The 20,950-nt window shown below is 45.9% G+C and overlaps 1 protein-coding gene across 1 annotated transcript in view; it reads left to right on the top strand.

Moving 5' to 3' along the window:
• Positions 1-15,956: 15,956 nt before the first annotated feature.
• IGFBP5 (insulin like growth factor binding protein 5) overlaps positions 15,957-20,950 on the top strand; it is a 44,332-nt gene continuing 39,338 nt past the window's right edge. The window contains exon 1 of the mRNA XM_030210683.1: positions 15,957-16,925. Coding sequence (XP_030066543.1) covers positions 16,595-16,925 — 331 coding nt within the window. The 5' untranslated portion in view covers positions 15,957-16,594. The remainder of the gene's footprint in view (positions 16,926-20,950) is intronic.

Raw genomic sequence — 20,950 nt, 5'->3', positions numbered from 1 at the left:
CCGAGCTGTAAGGGTGTCAAGTACAAGAAGATCTTCACCTCGTCCTTCCGCTACTGGAGTCCCAAACACTGGAACGCTCTACCTCGCCACCTTAAAACTCAAGAGGACCATACCCTCTTCAAGAAGCTGTTAAAGACCTACTTCTTTGCCAAGACTTACTCCCTAATTTCCGCTGTTGATTGATGCACCCCCTTGTCTCTTCCCTGCCTAGCTCACACTGTTAGATTCTCCGCCCCCTTTTTGCATCTTGTATGCTTTTCTGTGCTTTTACCTTTGTAATTTTTACTTACCTTTCTGTAAGCCACATTGCGCCTGCATGAGTGGGAAAATGAGGGATATAAGCAACCCATAAATAAATAAATAAATAAATAAATAAATAAATAATAAAATCTTCATAGTCTCTGTGATAACTTCTTTCAGCAAAATCAAAAAAATGTTTAGTGTTGCAGAGATAGGACCAGGTGAGGGGGCCCAAATGTTTAAAAAAAATGATCAGCAAAAACACACAAAGGTTCTACAACTGAACCTCTTGATGACAAAACTGGATGCCCAGGAGGTTTCTTAGGATCATTATGTACCTTAGACAAAGTATACAAAACCAGAACTGTGGGAAATTCAGCGTTCAAAAACCGGAATTCTTTTACCGTCAGGAATCCTGTTTGCAAAGCACAGATAGTAATGTCTTTTATCAAACTTTAAAGATGTGGTGTGGGATCCTCATCCAATTTTATTTAGATCAACACATCTGCCAACTGGGACTGGATCTTAGAAACAATCATCACGATTCTGCACGACCACCCTTTTGATAACCATTTTCTTGTTCTCTGTCGTAATGCTGTCAAAGATTTTCTCCTCTCATTAGTTAAATTATCACCAAAATGACTCCCAGAGCATCTGGATTAACTTGACGAGGCACCACCTCCTTAAAAATTTTCACGATGGGGTCAATAGGAATAGGAGGCATCCATGTAGACTTAGGGTTCACTCTTGATCTATCATAGACCAAACTGGTTTTTATCAAAATAAATCTTCAAGTGCGTCAGACAAAAAGTTCTAAGTCTATTTCTAACTGAGAATTGTAAAAACCATTGGCAGGAACAAAGGATAATCCTCTTAAAAGCAGAGAACAATCAGACTGAGATAAAGCTTGATCAGACGGATTCATCACCACTGATTCTGACGCTGAGAATGTGTCTGAGGATGGAGTCTGTTGACATTCCTAATCCATTTACCCAGCTTAATGGTTTTGGAACTTGCCTTCAAAGCAAAGTTTAATATTTAAAAAAGTATGATGTCCAATTATATGGTTTTTACAGAATAACTCTGAGGTGATCATAATTGTTGAGTCTAATTATCAAAATCTCCACGGAGACACAAGGGCATAAGGTTGAACATTCATCTAGAGCAGGGCCGGTTCAACCTTTAGGCAACACTAGGCAGTCACTCAGGGTACCAAAGAGGAGCTGTAGTCAAAACAACCGATCCCGACAGCCACACAAACTCAAAGAACCATCAATATATACGTTTACCTACATGAAGGGTGGGTAATGGTCAAATAGCCAATTTACCTTGGTAAATGTATTTTAGAAATTTCCTTCATCATTTGTGTGTGTGTGATGCCTGGGAGGGGGGGAGCAGATTTGGGGCATGACAGTTAACTTAGCTGGAGGAAGGGGGAGGTTTAGGGTGGAAGGTTCGCCTAGGGCATTCAATTACTCCCTTGTCTACAGTGCCAAATATCCTTGCACAAGCCCTGTTCCCTGTTCCAGTAGTCTGCAGTCCAGATTAGCCCCTAAGAAGACAAAGTCATAGTCACTGTGCAATGGTGACACCTAGTGGCAGGGTTCTAGAAGGAATTCTAGTGTGGGGCCTCTGGTCAAGAACCATCACTGTAATTCAGACTGGATTTCCCATTATACACGGTCGACGTGCCCCAGGGTGCCACTGGTGTGATCCTCACCATTCCTCTCCCCCTCTGGCAGGAGAGCTGTACTTTTACCCTTATCTTTCTCATCCTCTGTTAGTTCAACCCAAATCATGCAGAAGCCCATAGTCTTGCAGGACCTACTGACACCGTATATTAATACTTCAGACTAAAGTCCACAGACAAGGAAGCAGATACATGAAAGGACTGATCTCCATTGGATAACAGAAGGGCAGATATTGGGAGAGGTAGGGGCTGAGGGATGGCAGTGGGGATCATGCTGGGTAAAGCAATGACTGGGCTAAGGAGTCAGGAAGGAGAAACAAAAATACCCCCCCCCCCCCCACACACACATACGATACTTGCAAATGAAGGTTCATAGTGCTGCAGGAAATAACTGATGAGCCACCCAAAATACGTTTTACCTTGTTCACATCTGGTACCTTGGTTAGAATGGGGCACCCGGGGTCGAACACACACTCTTTTAATATCCGGGCAGGGGAACACCCTACTTTCAATGAATGCTTTACATAAAAGGTGGTTCTTGCACTGTCTGCAGTCAATATCCAACCACTCAAAAGAGGTCAGATCCAGTTCAGGGATCAATTTCCAAGATTTACAGACATAGCAGCTGCTAGTATCCATATAAATCCCCTATCTGCAGATTTTCAAAATGTATACGGACAATCTGGGGCTAACTATGTGACTGACCAATATCATATTATCTGTATTAAATGGGACCGGGTCTGGGACGGAGTAAGAGTGGGAGTAAAAAGCAATTGGACAGCGGCAATATTGAGCCACTATCTGGGTAACACACGTGTTTTACAGTAGGTCTGCCAAAATGTCACCATTATCAAGGTACGGGCCGGCAGTCAGCAGGAAATAGGTATAGTCACTGCCGTTGATTATACATGTAGCGAAATGGGCCAACCTTGAGTCTTCGCAGTAAGGTGAAAGCACGCCAGGACTGTCTGGAAAAACGTAAGTCAGTTGGCTTTCCATTTCTACCATGACCTGACTTTCTCTCCTTTCCCTCCAATTCTCCAGGAAGTAAGTCGCGTAGGGCAATACATTGGAAATGTGAAAATTGATGGTCATCCAACTTTTCTGGATTCCTTCACAGTGATAGGTGATCTACACAGTGTCTGGAAAAAAGGGACCCCAACATTTTTTTTTCACATAGCCCAAAATGTGCTACTGCAGCAGAACTTTCTGCGTGAACTTCGAGACATTTCTGAATACTTTATTTTTTGACAGGATGGAGCTCTGGTGCATTGAGCTCGCAAAACAGTTGAGCTCTTAATCAATGAAATCCCAGAATTCATTGAGCCAATAGCTCAGTGGCGTTGAAGACTTCGTGAATGTGTCAAAGTTGAAGGAGGACACTTTGAAAACAAATTATGAATTAACTAAGAAAAAACCTCCAATATACTAATATATTTTCCAAGGGCCATACTTAATATTTAAACAATTGCAAAGTATTTTGAAACTATGTAAGAGGTCCTGTTTTTTTCCGGACATCGTGTATAACGACTTGGAGCACGTTACAGCTGATGTCTTATCTTTGTCACGTACAGTTTTGAGCTTAGTTTTCTATATCCACTCGGTCATAATCTCCAACTTGCAAGTATCTTAAGAACATAAGAACCTAAGTGCTGCCATACTGGGACAGACCAAAAGTCCATCAAGCACATTATCCTGTTTCCAATAGTGGCCAATCCAGGTCACAAATACCTGGCAAGATCCCAAAACAGTAAAACAGATTTTATGCTGCTTATCCTAGAAATAAGCAGTGGTTTTCCCCCCAAGTTCATCTTAATAATGGCTTATGGACTTTTCTTTTAGGAAATTCTCCAAACCTTTTTTAAATCCTGCCAAGCTAACTGCTTTTACCACATTCTCTGGCAACTAATTCCAGAGTTTAATTACACATGAGTGAAGAAATATTTTTTTTGCGGTTGGTTTTAAAATTTACTCCTTAGTAGCTTCATTGCCTGCCCCCTAATCTTCAAAGCTCAACGGTGAGTCACAGGGAGCAAAAAGTAACCAACTGCTGAATGTCATCAGCGTATAAAAACGGGGTGAAACCAAGTCCTTGGAGAACTGTTGCAAATGGAATTAAGAATATGTGAAACAAAGATGGGGCTCAAATCAAGCCCTGAAGTACCCACAATGGAAGTTGTAGAGAGGCAACACAGTCAAAACAGACATGTAAAGATCTGTTACTGAGATAAGACTCGAACCAATCTAATACCGTCTATGATTCAAAGATGATAAGAGTGTGCCAAGTAAAATAGAGTAAACCAACAAACTGTCAAGCCTGGAGCGATTATAAGGATGCTGTTACATTCACCCATGTTGGAGTGTACGAGGTTGGTAATGCCAATCAGTGTCAACTCAGCATTGTGCAGTGGGCAGAATCCTGTTTGTCACGGGAGGAAGGTGTTAATCTTTTCTAGATGCCTTGACAGCTGCTGGGCAACCATTTTCTCCAATATTTTCGCAATGCAAGGTATGCAGGAAATAGGACAGCAGTTGAAGGCAACTGCAGGATCCACTTTTTAAATCTTTTAAGTATGGGCTAACTGTAGCTCTTTTCCATTCATCTGGAACTCTGCCATGCTCAAGGCTTAATTATGGAGTGTAGATATGGGAAGCCGCTTGACAAGTCATGCAGCTACAGGATCTAATAGGGGAAGAGCAGCCTTCATAGCGTCTAGTGTCATCCCAATGGCGAATGCTGACACTGTAACATTCGTACCTTCTAATTCTATAATCTAGTCGCACAAGTTGTGCATGCAGAATTGACTGTTAATTGGAGTTATGGACTATAATTGGTTCTAAATGGCAATAATTAGCAGTTAGGTGTGTAACTGCCCGTAGTCACTATTCTATAAGTGGACCAGATGGTCAGTTCCCCACCCTGTTCCGAAACAGTGTCGGAAATTAACTCCCCATTGATCAATGCTAATAACATGCAAATTTAGGCACGTTACGAGCGTTGATCATCGGGGGGAAAGTGCGGGAGGATTGTGCCTGGGCAAGCGCTCGGGCACAACCCTACCACACTTGTTTGACAGGTCCGGCCTGTCAAAAAAGCCTGGACGTGTCAAACATTTCAAGGAACCCTGGACCCCCCCCCCCCCCCCCCACACACACACACACATCCCCTCAGACACTTTCTGGACCTCCAGACCCTCTAACACCCCCCCAACAGAAAAGAGGGCTGGAGGTCACTGGACCTGTATCCCACACCTAGTGGCCTAGCGCCCCCCCCCCCCCCCCCCGTTGGTATGGAGGCAGCGAACCCTTTCCCCGTACCTTAGATGCCGGAGGAGGGAGTAGCACTCCTTCTTCCTTCCAGCACTGCCTCCAAAATGTCGGCGGCGTGCCCAGTGCATCCTGGCTGTTTAAAACGCCGTATGTTCACTAATGAGGAACTACTCCTCAACGCAACGACAACTTACCGAGAATCCGGTGATGTAATGAATGAATTCTGATGGACTTGAAACAAGTACCTGCTGGCCCTCATAAAGCTCTCTATTTCAGGCTTTATGATCATACCAGGTCTTTTGCTTAGTTTGGGTTGACTGCAAGTTATTTCTGACAAAGCCCACAAGGTCTCCTAATTTGTGGCGCATATTGACTATATATTCAATTACAGGGGTGTCAGGAGGTGTCAACTTTCCCTTCCCGATGTTCTCTTATTAGATCAAGGAGCCCTTTCACCCTCCGGTCATAATGCAACTCAAATGGGGAGAACCCGGTAGACTCCTGAGGTACTTCTCTGTATGCAAATAGTAGATAGGGCAAGTACTTTTCCCAGTCTGGGTCTCCCAACAACACAAAAGTGTTCTAACATACGCTTTAATGTCCCATTAAATCTCTCCACCAACCCATTGGTTTCAGGGTGACATGGAGTAGTATGCACAGATTTCGTTCCACAGTATGCCCACAGATTCTGGATCAACTCAGACTGTGTCCCTTGGTCTGAGAGTATTTCTTGTAGATATCCTACCCCTGAAAATATTTCTTGCAAAACAGTACCACGCTCGATTTTAAGGATAAATTACATATTACAAACAAAAAATGAACAGGAAAGGGACCCTGTTACTACACTTGTTCACTGTGCTCTGTGTCTGGAGGTTACAGGTTTAAAAAAAAAAAAAACACTCTGAACCACTCAGTGGATGGTGACCCTCACTCTATACACTGAGCCTGACAATCCCATCGCTGCAACACCTAGTGCCTGCCTAGGGTTACCCTGCAGCCACCTGAAGGGTCTGCCCAGCACTGCCTGCACTTGGGCTCGTGGTCTATATTAGCACCCTCCACCCACTGACTGGGGCTTGCCTCTGGGCTAGTCTCCCACTCTCAGGTTACGCCCCAGTGATTTCTAGGACACTGGGGCCACAATCCAGGGGTCCCACAGTTCCCAGAAAGCACCCACAGACCCAAAAACATTAACCAGGCTTCTTAATCAGTCAAGAACTTCAGAGTCAATAAACTAATAATGTTTATTGTCACAGAACTAGAACAGTGAACAGAAAAAGGTGAAATCAGCAAGCAATAACCCGTAACTGAATATGGATCAATTATAAAACTATCACAACATTTGTTTACTACCTGGGTAGTACCTGGGGGAGCTCAGGAAATATAGCTGCTCACAGGCTATAACATATAACTGCTCACAGGGTCACAGTAAAGAGTTCTTTCTCTCTCCGCTCCCTGACTGAGACTGGAGAAAATCCAGTACCTTCAGGCTAGATTTAAAATCCAGGGCGAATCATAGCCCAGGGCATCAATTTTGGAAGTAGCTACCCAATGGTACGGCAGATTGCCTTTCCATAAGCTGAAACCGGAAGAGAGAAAGTCTTTTTCTGCAACAGCTTTAAAACTCAAAACAAGTCAATTGGGAGAAATACACTTCATGAAATAATACAGTTTTCAGGCTCAGAATCTCACTGTTTCGTCACATCACGCACTAATAGCAAAATTAACATGTGGTCATTAATGATTAGAAATCCTGGACGTCTAAAATCTCCCTCTCAGAACTGGATAAATTGGCAGTTCTGGAGTTGCTATGTAATGTGTTTTTGAAGGAAAACGTTGGGCTAGTCCTGGCTTTTGACATCCTGTTTCCTCTTCTAGTGCAGAATTCTAACATAAGCAACAGTACTACTGATACCAGAATGCACTGGGGCACATAAATACCACAATACAAATTCCCTCTCCCTGGACACAGTGATAGGAGCTTGCTCAATACTGGGGTGGGGGGGGGGGGGGTGCACGGCACACAAGCTGAAAATCTAGACCTGGCCAAAAGTGTCCCCTCCGGAGACCAACTCCACACCCCAGCAACCATGTTTCCAGGTCTGGGGTTGATAAGAGAAAAAAAAAAAACAAAACCTCAAAACCTGGTGTGTTTCTTTTCCAATATTCCCGGCCAATTTCTTTCCAGTACAAATGTAAGTCACTGCTTCCAGCGCTCGCAGAAAAACCAAAGGCAGAGAGCGAAAAGCCTGCTCTCTCCTGTACAAACGCATGATTCTCACATAAGACAGGGTCTTGGGAATACAAAGCTTCAAGCTGAGCTAAAACGTTACACCCCTGCTAAATCCAAATACAGGCCCGGATTACTAAAGTTATGTAAACAATCAGCTCCAACCACTTGCCTTCCCCCAGTGCAGCTGATCAATCTGCTGCAGTATATAAGTGCATCCCTTAGTGAGGGAAACCTGCAGGCATATGGTTAGAGCATCATAAATCACCACAGGGCAGGCGGCCAACTGGCTGACACATCCCTCTTTACATTTTTTTGACCATGTGCCCTCCTAGAGCTGTGTGGTGCAAGGGCGCCACTGTCAGCAAGCACTACCTGACTCCAGGCTTTCCTTCTGGGATTCCTTCAATGCAACAGCACTCTTATGCAATAAGAAGTACTTTTCAGCAACCTGCTAGCCTGGGAGGGATTCAGGAGAGCTCCCAGACCTGGTGGGGTGGATTGTCTGCCACAATCTCTCTCTAGGCCTTCTTCTCCCCATGGAGTTCTGGAAATGAAAGCCCATGCAATGCAGTCTAAAGACAGGATCACCACAGCGGAAGATGATTTTAACAGAGGATGTCAGACTATTCACCCCTAACAGGTAGTAATTATTTATTTATTTGTTGCATTTGTATCCCACATTTTCCCACCTATTTGCAGGCTCAATGTGGCTTACAATGTTCCGTCATGGCAATCGCCATTCCAGAGTAAAAGATACAATTGGTATTACATAATGAACATGGATGACATAATAGAATTAAGCAATCAGGTATAGAGAGATCACATTCGGAATATCAGGCAAGCGGTGATTATGTGTATGCACCCCCATCACGCTACGCATTTTAAGAAAGAAACAGACTTCAACTGGAAGATAACAAGGCCACAGATTCGCTGTATTCGTAGAATCAGGGCTTTTTTTGAGGGGGTACTTGGGGGTACTGAGTACCGGCACCTTTTCCATTGTCTGCAAAAATTGACCCATGGTCCCCAAGTTTAATGAAAGAGCTCAGGCTCTACACACCAATTCTGCCTCGTCATAGATTCTGTGACTGGTTGCAGGGGGCCTGGCTATTGTGGGGTGGGTCCCTCAGTGATCACCCCACCCTTGAAGGGTGGCCTGGCATTTGAGTACCAACACCTTTTTTGCTAGAAAATATGCACTACATAGAATACAATACTACTACTACTTGACATTTCTAAAGCGCTACTAGGGTTACGCAGCGCTGTACAATTTAACATAGAAGGACAGTCCCTGCTCAAAGGAGCTTACAATCTAAAGGACAAATGTACAGTCAGTCAAATAGGGGCAGTCTAGATTTCCTGAAAGATATAAAGGTTAGGTGCCGAAAGCAACATTGAAGAGGTGGGCTTTGAGCAAGGATTTGAAGATGGGTAGGGAGGGGGCTTGGCGTAAAGGCTCAGGAAGTTTATTCCAAGCATAGGGTGAGGCGAGGCAGGATGAGCGGAGCCTGGAGTTGGCGGTGGTGGAGAAGGGTACTGAGAGGAGGGATCTGTCCTGTGAGCGGAGGTTACGGGCGGAAACGTAAGGGGAAATGAGGCTAGAGAGGTAATGAGGGGCTGCAGACTGAGTGCATTTGTAGGTAAGAAGGAGAAGCTTGAATTGAATGCGGTATCTGATCGGAAGCCAGTGAAGTGACTTGAGGAGAGGGGTGATATGAGTATATCGGTTCTGGCGGAATATGAGACGTGCAGCAGAGTTCTGAACAGATTGAAGGGGGGATAGATGGCTAAGTGGGAGGCCGGTGAGGAGTAAGTTGCAGTAGTCCAGGCGAGAGGTAATGAGAGCGTGGACGAGAGTTCGGGTGGTGTGTTCAGAGAGGAAAGGGCGAATTTTGCTGATGTTAAAGAGGAAGATATTACAACGGAAGGCAATCTTGCCAAGCTCTGTTATTTCCTCTGTAGAACAGGGAAAATGTCATTGTCTCTGCTGAAACTTTGCAGTTTTCCTACTGGACCACTGCTCAGTCTGTGTTAATAACAGGGCAGCAAAGAAGCCCCCGGGAACGAAACAGTTACATAAGTACATAAGTATTGCCATACTGGGAAAGACCAAAGGTCCATCAAGCCCAGCATCCTGTTTCCAACAGTGGCCAATCCAGGTCACAAATACCCAGCAAGATCCCAAAAATGTACAAAACATTTTATACTGCTTATCCCAGAAATAGTGGATTTTCCCCAAGTCCATTTAATAACGGTCTATGGACTTTTCCTTTAGGAAGCCGTCCAAACCTTTTTTTAAACTCCGCTAAGCTAACCGCCTTTACCATATTCTCTGGCAACGAATTCCAGAGTTTAATTACACGTTGTGTGAAGAAAAATTTTCTCTGATTTGTTTTAAATTACTACATTGTAGCTTCATCGCATGCTCCCTAGTCCTAGCATTTTTGGAAAGCATAAACAGACGCTTCACATCTACCCGTTCAACTCCACTCATAATTTTTTTAGACCTGTATCATATCTCCCCTCAGCTGCCTTTTCTCCAAGTTGAAAAGCCCTAGCCGCTTTAGCCTTTCCTCATAGGGAAGTCATCCCATCCCCTTTATCATTTTTGTCGCCCTTCTCTGCACCTTTTCTAATTCCACTAAATCTTTTTTGAGATGAAGCGACCAGAATTGAACACAATATTCGAGGTGCGGTCGCACCATGAAGCGATACAAAGGCATTATAACATCCTCATTTTTGTTTTCCATTCCTTTCCAAATAATACCTAACATTCAATTTGCTTTCTTAGCCGCAGCAGCACACTGAGCAGAAGGTTTCAATGTATCATCAACGACACCTAGATCCCTTTCTTGGTCCGTGACTCCAAACGTGGAACCTTGTTGACTTTGTCTCATTAATCCATGCTTTTGAATATGCTCTGTAATTTTGTTCTTAATAATAGTCTCTACCATTTTGCCCGGCACCGACGTCAGACTCACTGGTCTATAATTTCCCGGATCTCCTCTGGAACCTTTTTTAAAAATCAGCGTTACATTGGCCACCCTCCAATCTTCAGGTACCACGCTCGATTTTAAGGATAAATTACATATTACTAACAATATCTCCGCAAGCTCATTTTTCAGTTCTATCAGTACTCTGGGATGAATACCATCCGGTCCAGGAGATTTGCTACTCTTCAGTTTGTAGAACTGCCCCATTACATCCTCCAGGTTTACAGAAAATTCATTAAGTTTCTCCGACTCGTCAGCTTCGAATTTCAGAGTGATTGTTGTTCCTATTTACGTGACGCTTAGTACTTGACAGTATTAATTTGCAATCTTTTGTCTGATTTTATTTTTATTTAAGGACACCTGATCTACTACGGTCTCTTTTGCAACCTCACTATCAGAATACCCTATCTTCCCTGTTTTGGTGATATCTTTGAAAGATACCTTATCCCGAAGCATGCGCTTTTGAGCGACTGTCGGCCTTCCCCCCGTTTCTAGTTTAAAAGCTGCGCTATCCCCTTTTTAAATGCCGATGCCAGCAGCCTGGTCCCACCCTGGTTAAGGTGGAGCCCATCCTTTCGGAATAGGCTCCCCCTTCCCCAGAATGTTGCCCAGTTCCTAACAAATCTAAAACCCTCCTCCCTGCACCATCATCTCATCCACGCATTGAGATTCCAGAGCTCTGCCTGTCTCTTGGGCCCTGCGCGTGGAACGGGTAGCATTTCAGAAAATGCTACGCTTGAAGATCTGGCTTTGAGCTTTCTACCTAATAGCCTAAATTTGGCTTCCAGAGTCTCGCTCCCACATTTTCCTATGTCATTGGTACCCACATGTACCAAGACAGCTGGCTCCTCCCCAGCACTATCTAAAATGCTATCTAGGTGACGCGTGAGGTCCACCACCTTCGCACCAAGCAGGCAAGTCACCAGGCGGTCCTCACGTCCATCAGCCACCCAACTATGTATATGCCTAATGATCGAATCACCAACTACAACAGCTGTCCTAACCTTTCCCTCACAGGCAGCACTTGGAGACATATCCTCGGTGCGAGAGGATAGTACATCCCCTGGTGGGCAGGTCCTGGCTACAGGAGTACTTCCTACTTCACTAGGGTGATGCTCTCCTTCTAGGAGACCTCCCTCCTCCAAGGTAGCACAGGGGCTACCAGACTGGAGGTAGGACTTCTCTACAACATCCCTGTAGGTCTCCTCTATGTACCTCTCTGTCTCCCTCAGCTCCACCAAGTCTGCTACTCTAGCCTCAAGAGAACGGACACGTTCTCCGAGAGCTAGGAGCTCTTTGCATCGGGCACACACATGACATCTCACCAACTGGAAGATAATCATACATGTGACACTCAATGCAAAAGATTGGATAGCACCCCTCTCACTGCTGGACTGCTGACTCCATCTTAGTGTTTTTGAATTTTTCAATAATTTAGAACTTGCAACAGTATTAAGGATATTAGCCTAATATAAAAGTGTCTTTTAGTATAGACAGTATATTGTATGATTTATTTAGTGTTATTTATTTATTTATTACATTTGTACGCCGCGCTTTCCCACACACAGCAAGTTCAATGCGGCTTACATAATAATAAGAAATAGAATTACAAAGTCTTGTAAGGAGAATATTACAAACTATAATAAACATAGTAATAGTAAGAATAGAATATATCAATTGAACATGGGAAGGTAAGCAAGATAGGATGAGCAAAAGAGATTGAGGGGTATGGTGTAGGGAAGATGAAGAGAAAAGACTGGGGAATGAGTATAAGGGGATTGGGAGATACGGTCTAAGGTATAATCAAGGTCAGAGCAGTAGTTGTGTGGGTGGACTTATAAGATTAAGTTGGGTCGTTAGGGTAAGCTTGCTTGAAGAGATGTGTTTTCAACATTTTTCTGAAGGGTAGATAGTTGTTTATTGTTCTGATGGATCTTGGAAGAGCGTTCCAAAGCTGGCTACCGAAAAAGGAGAAACTGGATGCATGGGAGGTTTTGTATTTAATTCCTTTACAGTTGGGAAGGTGTAAATTGAGGCAAGTACGTGAGGACATTGATCTGTTTCTGATTGGGAGGTCGATCAAGTCATTCATGTAGCTGGGGGATTCTCCGTATATGATATTGTGAATCATTGTATGGACTTTGAAATTTATTCTTTCTTTGATGGGGAGCCAATGAAGCTTCTCTCGGAGAGGTGATGCGCTTTCAAATCTTGATCTGCCAAAGATAAGTCTAGCTGCCGTGTTCTGGGCAGTCTGAAGTTTTTTTCAGGATTTGAGTCTTACATCTTAAGAAAACACTGTTGCAATAGTCTGCGTGGGTAATGACTGTGGATTGTACTAGGTTCTGGAAAGTGTCCAAGGGAAGATATGACTTCACTCGTTTCAATATCCACATCATATTAAACTTTTTTTTCGTGATGGGCTTAGCATGGTTATCGAAAGATAAATGGCTGTTTCCTTCTTAGATGGTAATGAAATGTATTTTAAACTCTGTAAGAGCACTCCTTGCTTGTTACCCTAATTACAATAACTGACTATAAATGAAGAGTTGTCCTAGGGGTGGGCAGGAAGACTAAACTAGATCCTGCAGTGCCTGTTAGATTCTGTTAATGCTGTGGTACAAAGATTTTTAAAACTAAGTGGAAAGGACTATGGAGATTAGCTGATAAAATTTGCCGGTGGTGGGAGGCGGGGCTGGTGGCTGGAAAGCGAGGATTGTGCTGAGCAGACTTATACGGCCTGCGCCAGAGCCAGTGGTGGGAGGTGGGACTGGTGGTTGGGAGGTGGGGATAGTGCTGGGCAGACTTATACGGTCTGTGCCAGAGCTGTTGGTGGAAGGCGGGGCTGGTGGTTGGGAGGCGGGGATAGTGCTGGGCAGACTTATATGTTCTGTGCCAGAACCGGTGGTGGGAGGCGGGGCTGGTGGTTGGGAGGCGGGGATAGTGCTGGGCAGACTTATATGGTCCCTGCCAGAACCAGTGGTTGGGAGGCGGGGATAGTGCTTGGCAGACTTATACGGTCTGTGCCAGAGCCGGTGGTGGGAGGCGGGACTGGTGGTTGGGAGGCGGGACTGGTGGTGGGCAGACTTATACGGTCTGTGCCAGAGCCAGTGGTGGGAGGCGGGACTGGTGGTTGGGAGGCGGGGCTGGTGGTGGGCAGACTTATACGGTCTGTGCCAGAGCCAGTGGTGGGAGGCGGGACTGGTGGTTGGGAGGTGGGGATAGTGCTGGGCAGACTTATACAGTCTGTGCCAGAGCCGGTGGTGGGAGGCGGGACTGGTGGTTAGGAGGGGGGATAGTGCTGGGCAGACTTATATGGTCCCTGCCAGAACCAGTGGTTGGGAGGCGGGGATAGTGCTCGGCAGACTTATACGGTCTGTGCCAGAGCTGGTGGTGGGAGGCGGGACTGGTGGTGGGCAGACTTATACGGTCTGTGCCAGAGCCAGTGGTGGGAGGCGGGACTGGTGGTTGGGAGGCGGGGCTGGTGGTGGGCAGACTTATACGGTCTGTGCCAGAGCCGGTGGTGGGAGGCGGGACTGGTGGTTAGGAAGGGGGATAGTGCTGGGCAGACTTATACGGTCTGTGCCAGAGCCGGTGGTGGGAGGTAGGGCTGGTGGTTGGGAGGCGGGGATAGTGCTGGACAGACTTATACGGTCTGTGCCAGAGCCGGTGGTGGGAGGCGGTACTGGTGTTTGGGAGGTGGGGATAGTGCTGGACAGACTTATATGGTCTGTGCCCTGAAGAGGACAGGTACAAATCAAAGTAGGGTATACACAAAAAGTAGCATATATGAGTTTATCTTGTTGGGCAGACTGGATGGACCATGCAGGTCTTTTTCTGCTGTCATCTACTATGTTACTATGTTTTTATTTTGCCTAACACTAACCTACAATTCCTCCTTTAAACCCCACTTGTTAAGTTTCCAAAGCACAAAGCAAAATAGTGTTCACTTACCAGAGAAATGTCCTCTTCTCTCGGAACTTCTCAGAAAAAAAGTTCAGTGGGACCTTTCCTCTTTATATAGTTTTGAATCTAAGGGGCCTTTTTTAAATGTAAGCCACATTGAGCCTGCCATGAGTGGGAAAGCGTGGGGTACAAATGTAACAAAAAAAAACCCAGGCTCTTTGAAGCAGACTCAGCAACCTATGCAAGTATTCTACTTACCCACACCTTAATTAACACTTAATTGAAGTCCCTAGTGTGCTACCTCTCCAGCAGCCAAGGACAGAAAAAAAAAACTGCCTTTTAGATTAAGTTTTTGGCTGTTTAGTTTCTACCAGTTAATGGTTTTCCACGGTCGGTGATCAACCTTTTAGCATAGTTAACAGCGCCTTCTAGCGACAGCAGCCGGGCAATGCTGCTAACATCTGACTGCAGAGCAACCTGATTCACAAAGCCCAGAAAAAACAAAAAAAAAAAGCCAGATCCACTGTGTTATTTTTTAATCTGAAAAGTTGAATCTGAACTTTCAACACTGTTGGCCGGGGAAACATGGCCAAACCGAAATTGTGTGTTATGAAAGATCACGGTGCTTCTTCCAGCTTGCTCCGAAATGGCCTTTTGGGTGCTCTCTGAGACCTGTCCTGCAGCTGGGCTCCTGCCTTGCTGGATGCAAACATTTTGCAAGAGGGCTTTTCCGTGCAGAAGCCAATCTTGCAGTCTACCTGTGCAAAGAAAAGTCGTGCGCTCTTAATATTTGTCCTGGGAGGGCAGTGGTGACATGGTGTGTGTAGAAAGCTAAACAGCAAAAGAAAGAAAACGAAAATCCTTGCAGAAAATTATTTCTGCTTGTCAAAATGCTGTAAGTCGAGCCTCGCAGCTCCAAAAGAGGAGTAAAAAGCGTTTTCTGGTTTGCAACATGTTGCTTTCTCTACAATGTTTTCCAGGTTTCTCTTGGGCTAATGCCCATCGCAGTGGTTCCCAATCCCGGTCCTGGAGGTACCCCAGCCAGCCAAGTTTTCAGGATACCCACAATGAATATTCATGAGAGAGAGACTTGCATGCAAAGCTCTCTCATGTGGATATCCTGAAAACCTGACTGGCTGGGGTGCCTCCAGGACCGGGATAGGAAACCACTGCTGGTCCATCGTATTGACGCATGATACACGTGCAAGTGGAGGAGCAGCTACCCTTTACAAATTATAGGGTGCACAAAAGGGTCTCACGCTCTCCCCCCCCCCCCCTACCTTTAGAAAACATTTCATTATTGTAAGGACCTCTTGTAACCTCTGAACAAAAATACAAATCATGCATCTACCTGGCCAATCAAACGTGCAAGGAGCTTCAGGATGGCTTGAAAGGTGTAGGTAGGGTTGGGGGGTCTTGCAAGGAGTTTAGGATTTGACGGGAAGGATCTGCGATTGGCAGCGGCTTGCAACCTAGAAATCTGGCAACTTGCTCCCCACCCCCACTGTTTGAACGTGCACTGATATTGCCGTGGTTACTGGCATGCATTCAGGCTGGGTGTCACTGGATCTCAGATTGCAGCTGAAGGCTGGCGAGAAGCCAGGGGCAGTCTATTTAAAAAAGACAGTCAGCTCTGCCCGGATCAGTCTCTTTACAAACTTCTCTTGGGGCAAAGTACTGAGAGATTATAAAGTGCTTCTTTTTTTTTTTGTTTGTTTGTTTGATTGATGTGTGTGTGTCTTCCTTCTACTTTGCAAAACGATCAGAGCTTCTGAGAAAACTACCGTTTGGAGGCAATTACGTTGACTTTCTAAAGAAAACAAAAAGAAAAACAAACCCCCAAACAGACCAAAAATTCTTATAAGAAACCTGCTCAGCTCTTTAACCGTGACTAAGCTCTTCGTGCAATATCAGAAAAGCTTTTTTTTTTTTGCTAGACTTTGCAAGAAGTTTGTATATTTCACCTGCACTGAAATATTATAAATTACTTTTTTTAGGGGGAGTGTATGGATTTTTTTGGGTATTGATTTTCGGCTTGGTTTTCTTTTCTGCCTGTACCCAAAGTAACAAACTTTCTCTTTGCAACCTGTTGCAGAAGCTGTGTAGGGGACAAAACAAACAAAACCAAAAGTTTGTCTGCAGCAGTAAGTTGCAACCATTTCTTGCCGCTGATCTGCAGTGGGGTGCATTTCTCGAAGCTTGATTTTGGGGGGTGCATTTTTGTTTTCTTTTTACCCTGCTCAACTCGGATTTGGCGACGAGATGGTCCTGCGGTGCTGCCTGCTCTTGTCCCTCTGCCTGGGGCTGTGTCGCTGCCTGGGCTCCTTCGTGCACTGCGAGCCCTGCGACGAGAAGGCGATGTCCATGTGCCCCCCCACCCCGGTGGGCTGCGAGCTGGTGAAGGAGCCGGGCTGCGGCTGCTGCCTGACCTGCGCCCTGGCCGAGGCGCAATCTTGCGGGGTTTACACGGAGCGCTGCGCCCAGGGATTGCGCTGCCTGCCACGCCAGGGCGAGGAGAAGCCGCTGCATGCCCTGCTGCACGGCAGAGGCGTCTGCCTGAACGAAAAGACCTACCGAGTTCAGGTGAAAATCGGTGAGTGCATGCACCTTCTTTTCCTCTTTGGGGAGCTTTTTGCTTGGGGGGGGGGGGTGCATTGACAGCCTAGACGGTGTTTAAAATTCAGAAAGACTCGATCGGGCTTTGCAGTGGTGGAGATCCTGGGGGGGGGGGGGGTGGATTTTGCGCCCTGGTGCAATCCAGAGAAGCAGGTGCATTGCAAGTGCTGATTTCGTAAACCCCCATCCCTTTCTCCCCCCCCCCTCATGATGTGATCGATCAACTAATTGGCTAGCCCTAGAGATTTGCCATGTGTTACTTGGGGGCCAAAATTTCCCGGTCTCAGTCCTGGGAGGGGCGCAAATTCACCAGGAGAGCAGCTGATCGGCGAAAGTGGGTGCAAGAAATGGCCCTAACCAGGAATATCTGGGCAAGGGAGAGATGCAAAAGAAGGGGTTTAAGGAGGGTGTTTTCAGGGGGCAGCCCCCCCCCCCACCCTCCCTCTCTCTTGATCAGTAGTAGGTGACCGGATAATATCCCCAGATCGGAAGACTGCTTCTCTTCCTCTGCTCTCCAAAGGTTTGCATAATTTGGCTTTCTGAGGATTAGCTTGTCATTCTGGCTACAGAAGCCAAAATCACTTTATCACTGTCCACAGGGGCTCCAAGCTGGCTGAAGAGATGCGCAGGGGTCGCCCCGGGCTGGGGGTTGTGGGGTGATGGGCGTGTGGCAGCGCTTCTGGCTCTTTACAGGAGCTTCCTCTTCCTGCCAGTTGGTTTTGGTGTGTTGAAAAATTCATTAATGTAAGAAAAGAAAAACTTGTGGCCAGGGACGACCCAACCATTAGGCGAGGCAAGGTAGTCGCCTAGGGCCGCCAACAGTAGCTGAAGTTATACAAATTTGAAAGAGCACGTACCTTAGCCTGCATTTCTATAGGAATTTTGGCTGGTCATGATTTTTGAGTTAAATTATCAATCGGAAGAGAGAGGGGGGGCATGATGAAAGTCATTAAAATTCCCCTAGGGCTCTCACTTTGGTTGTGGCCCTGAGGCTAGCTGGCGGAAAGCTGATCTCTATGAATAATTCGGAGGAGAGCTGAGGAAAGGGTTAAGTGGTGCTTGTGTGTTTTTTTTTTTTTGGGGGGGGGGGGGTACTGGCTAATTTATTGCCCTGCTGCATTAAAGCTAATTAAAGCGAGGCAGCAGGGTGCATACGTATATTTCGGGATTTTTTTAAAAATGATTCTTTTTTTGCCACATCACGTCAGCTCAGATTGCAGAGTTTATTTTGCTTTCCCTGTCTCGAACAGTGAATTGCAAAAATAAATAGTCATGGAAAGCTAAGGGAAGTCTTCTCCCTCCCGCCCCCTTTCCTTCTGTCTTCAAGTGTGTGGCTCCCCCCCCCCCCCCCCCCCCCCCCCCCCCCCCCCAGATTAAAGTGCAGGCAGCCGAGGGCGGGGTTAGGCTGCTGCCCTGTTTTGCTGAGTCAACAGGACTCCGGAGCTGGAGAGGAGAGGGGAGGAAGGGCTCCCTGGGGCTGAAGTTAAGAGGTCCAGGTTTTTTCTCCTCTTCTCCTTCTGTTTGGGAGGGGTGGCAGGTGTGCAGCTGGGGTCTGTAGCAGCCCGGAGATGAAGTGGGGTTAGGAACGGGAGGAGAGGGGTCAGGGCATAGGGCAGTGAGCTCTGGTTACTCCAGTCGATCCCTCCGGAATTTGGACAAGGACGACACTTTGTTTCTTTTCTTAAGTTGCATATCGCTGAGGTGCCACCAGCCTCTTGTCATTTTATGAAGTGCATGGTATTACAAGAGAGGTCTGTCCACAGACTTCTGCAAAATCCCACTTTGGGACTCGATCCAAACGAAACATCAGCTCTACAAAGCTAGCTGCCCTTACCAGGAGGGGGATGGGGTGGAATTTACACAGGGAGCACGAAACAGTTCTCTGCTGCCATCTAGTGGCAGCAGTTGGAGACGAGAGACTGATTTAGCTGCCTTCGTTTACAAGAATGAACCAGAAAGACGGGGAAATGCCCCTCTGTGAACTGCTCAGCTTGTGACCTACCATAAGGGAGAGCGGACCCCTTTTTTTCTTTAACAATATTTTGCCATTTAAATAGAGGTTATAACATAGCAGATAAAGATCAGCATGGCCCATTGGCTGCCCAGAAAGGTTGCTAGGGTTGCACCTGCTGCCCTCTGCAGTTTGCTTGTAAGGGTTGTACCTGCTGCTGGGTGCAGGTTACCCCCCTATATATTTTTTTTTTAAAGTGTGAAAGTCACTTAAGGGGCCTTTTACTAAGCCGTGTAAGCGTTTACGCACGCCGAAAGCGCACCAAGATGGAGTCACCACATAGCTCTTGCAGTAATTTCATTTTGGCCGTGTGTCCGATACGTGCAGTCGAAAAATAATTTTTATTTTTGACTGTGTGCCAAGTGGCATTTGGTGCGCGTAGGTCATTACCGTGTGAGACTTTACCACTAGGTCAATGAATGGCAGTAAGGTCTCAGACCCAAAATGGACATTCCGCAATTTTTGGCAAAAATTTTTAAAAGGCCTTTTTTTTTTTTACAGGTGCGCTGAAAAATGATTCTGCACGCCCCCAAAACCTGCACCTATATTACCGCAGGTCATTTTTCAGCGCACCTTAGTAAAATGATCCGTTAAATTTTTACTCTTTGAGTGTGGAAATGCTCTCTCTACTTTCATTACATCCTCTTCCCTGTCCTGCGGGTATATACCACAATTTTCTAAGTTCTGTCACTGTTTTTGGCCCCCTCCAGTAGAGGAGCGTTCAAAGCATTCATCACCCTCCGCTGTGAAAAAGTATTTCCCCCGATGTTGCTTTTAAGTTTTCCTCCTTGCATCTGCATTTCATGATTAGCTCTGTAGCCTCCCCGTTTTGTTTTTTTTCTCCACTAGCTTTCAGGAGCTGAAACCCTTTTCCTCAGGTGAAGACAGACAGGAAAGAGGTTAGGTTTTAGCTGCCGAAACCTAGTGGAAAAAAAATGTGTTATGCAAGTGCAATAAGAAGGTGTCACTTGATATTCTTGTGGGTTTCTTTTTATTTATTAACTTTAAGTGTTAAGTAGAGTAGCACAGTAATCGTAGCGTTATTCATTTTCAGACAGAGCACAGGCCTTAGAACTTAGGGTCCTGTCGACTAAAAGCATGCTAACCTTAGAGATGCCCCTATATTCCATAGTGTTAGCATCCGCTATGAGCTGTTTAGGGGATGGGAGGAGGCTGCCCTCGGATTCTAAAAACTGCTCTTGGACTTGCTTGCCAGGTACAACCTCAACCCAGTAATTTGGTTTGGGGGGGCCGGGGGGGGATTGCATTTTCTTTGCTGATTGCAGCCCCTTCCCAGCTTCATGGCATTGTTGCCCTCTCAGATTTCCTTCCCACCTCCAACTTCCCAGGAGTAATCCTGCTGTCTTGTCCCTTCTGTAACTCACTGGCTCTTCTGTGCTTCTCTCCCACATCCCCTTCTCCTTCACCCTCCTCCCCCCCCCCCCCCAAAGGTGAAGGGATGAGTGGAAGGAAAGGCAGAGATGGGGAGGGGTTAGAAGCAGGGATATGAGGGGATGGTGTAAGAGGAGGGTGGAAACATAGTAACATAGTAAATGACGGCAGGTAAAGGACCTGTACGGTCCATCCAGTCTGCCCAACAAGATAAACTCATTTTACATGGTATGTGATACTTTATATGTAAACCCGAGTTTGATTTGTCCTTGCCATTCTCAGGGCACAGACCGTAAAAGTCTGCCCAGCACTATTCTTGAACTTTCCATATCTAATCAGTTACGATCAGGGCGTAGACCGTAGAAGCCTGCCGAGCACCGGTTTTACTTCCCAATTACCGGCGTCGCTACTCAGTCTCCGCTAAGATTCTGTGGATCCATTCCTTCTAAACAGGATTCCTTTGTGTTTATCCCACATATGTTTGAATTCCATTACCGTGTTCATCTCCACCACCTCCTGTGGGGAAAGAGAAAGGAGTACTAGATTGAGCTCAGTGAAGTTACATTTCTACCTGAAGGGAGGTGAATTGAGGGGTGTGA

The sequence above is a fragment of the Microcaecilia unicolor genome, chromosome 7 (genome assembly GCF_901765095.1).
Source record: "Microcaecilia unicolor chromosome 7, aMicUni1.1, whole genome shotgun sequence".
NCBI classification, from domain to species: domain Eukaryota; kingdom Metazoa; phylum Chordata; class Amphibia; order Gymnophiona; family Siphonopidae; genus Microcaecilia; species Microcaecilia unicolor.
Note: the sequence above shows the minus strand (reverse complement) of the source record. Positions and strands in the feature narration are given on the sequence as shown.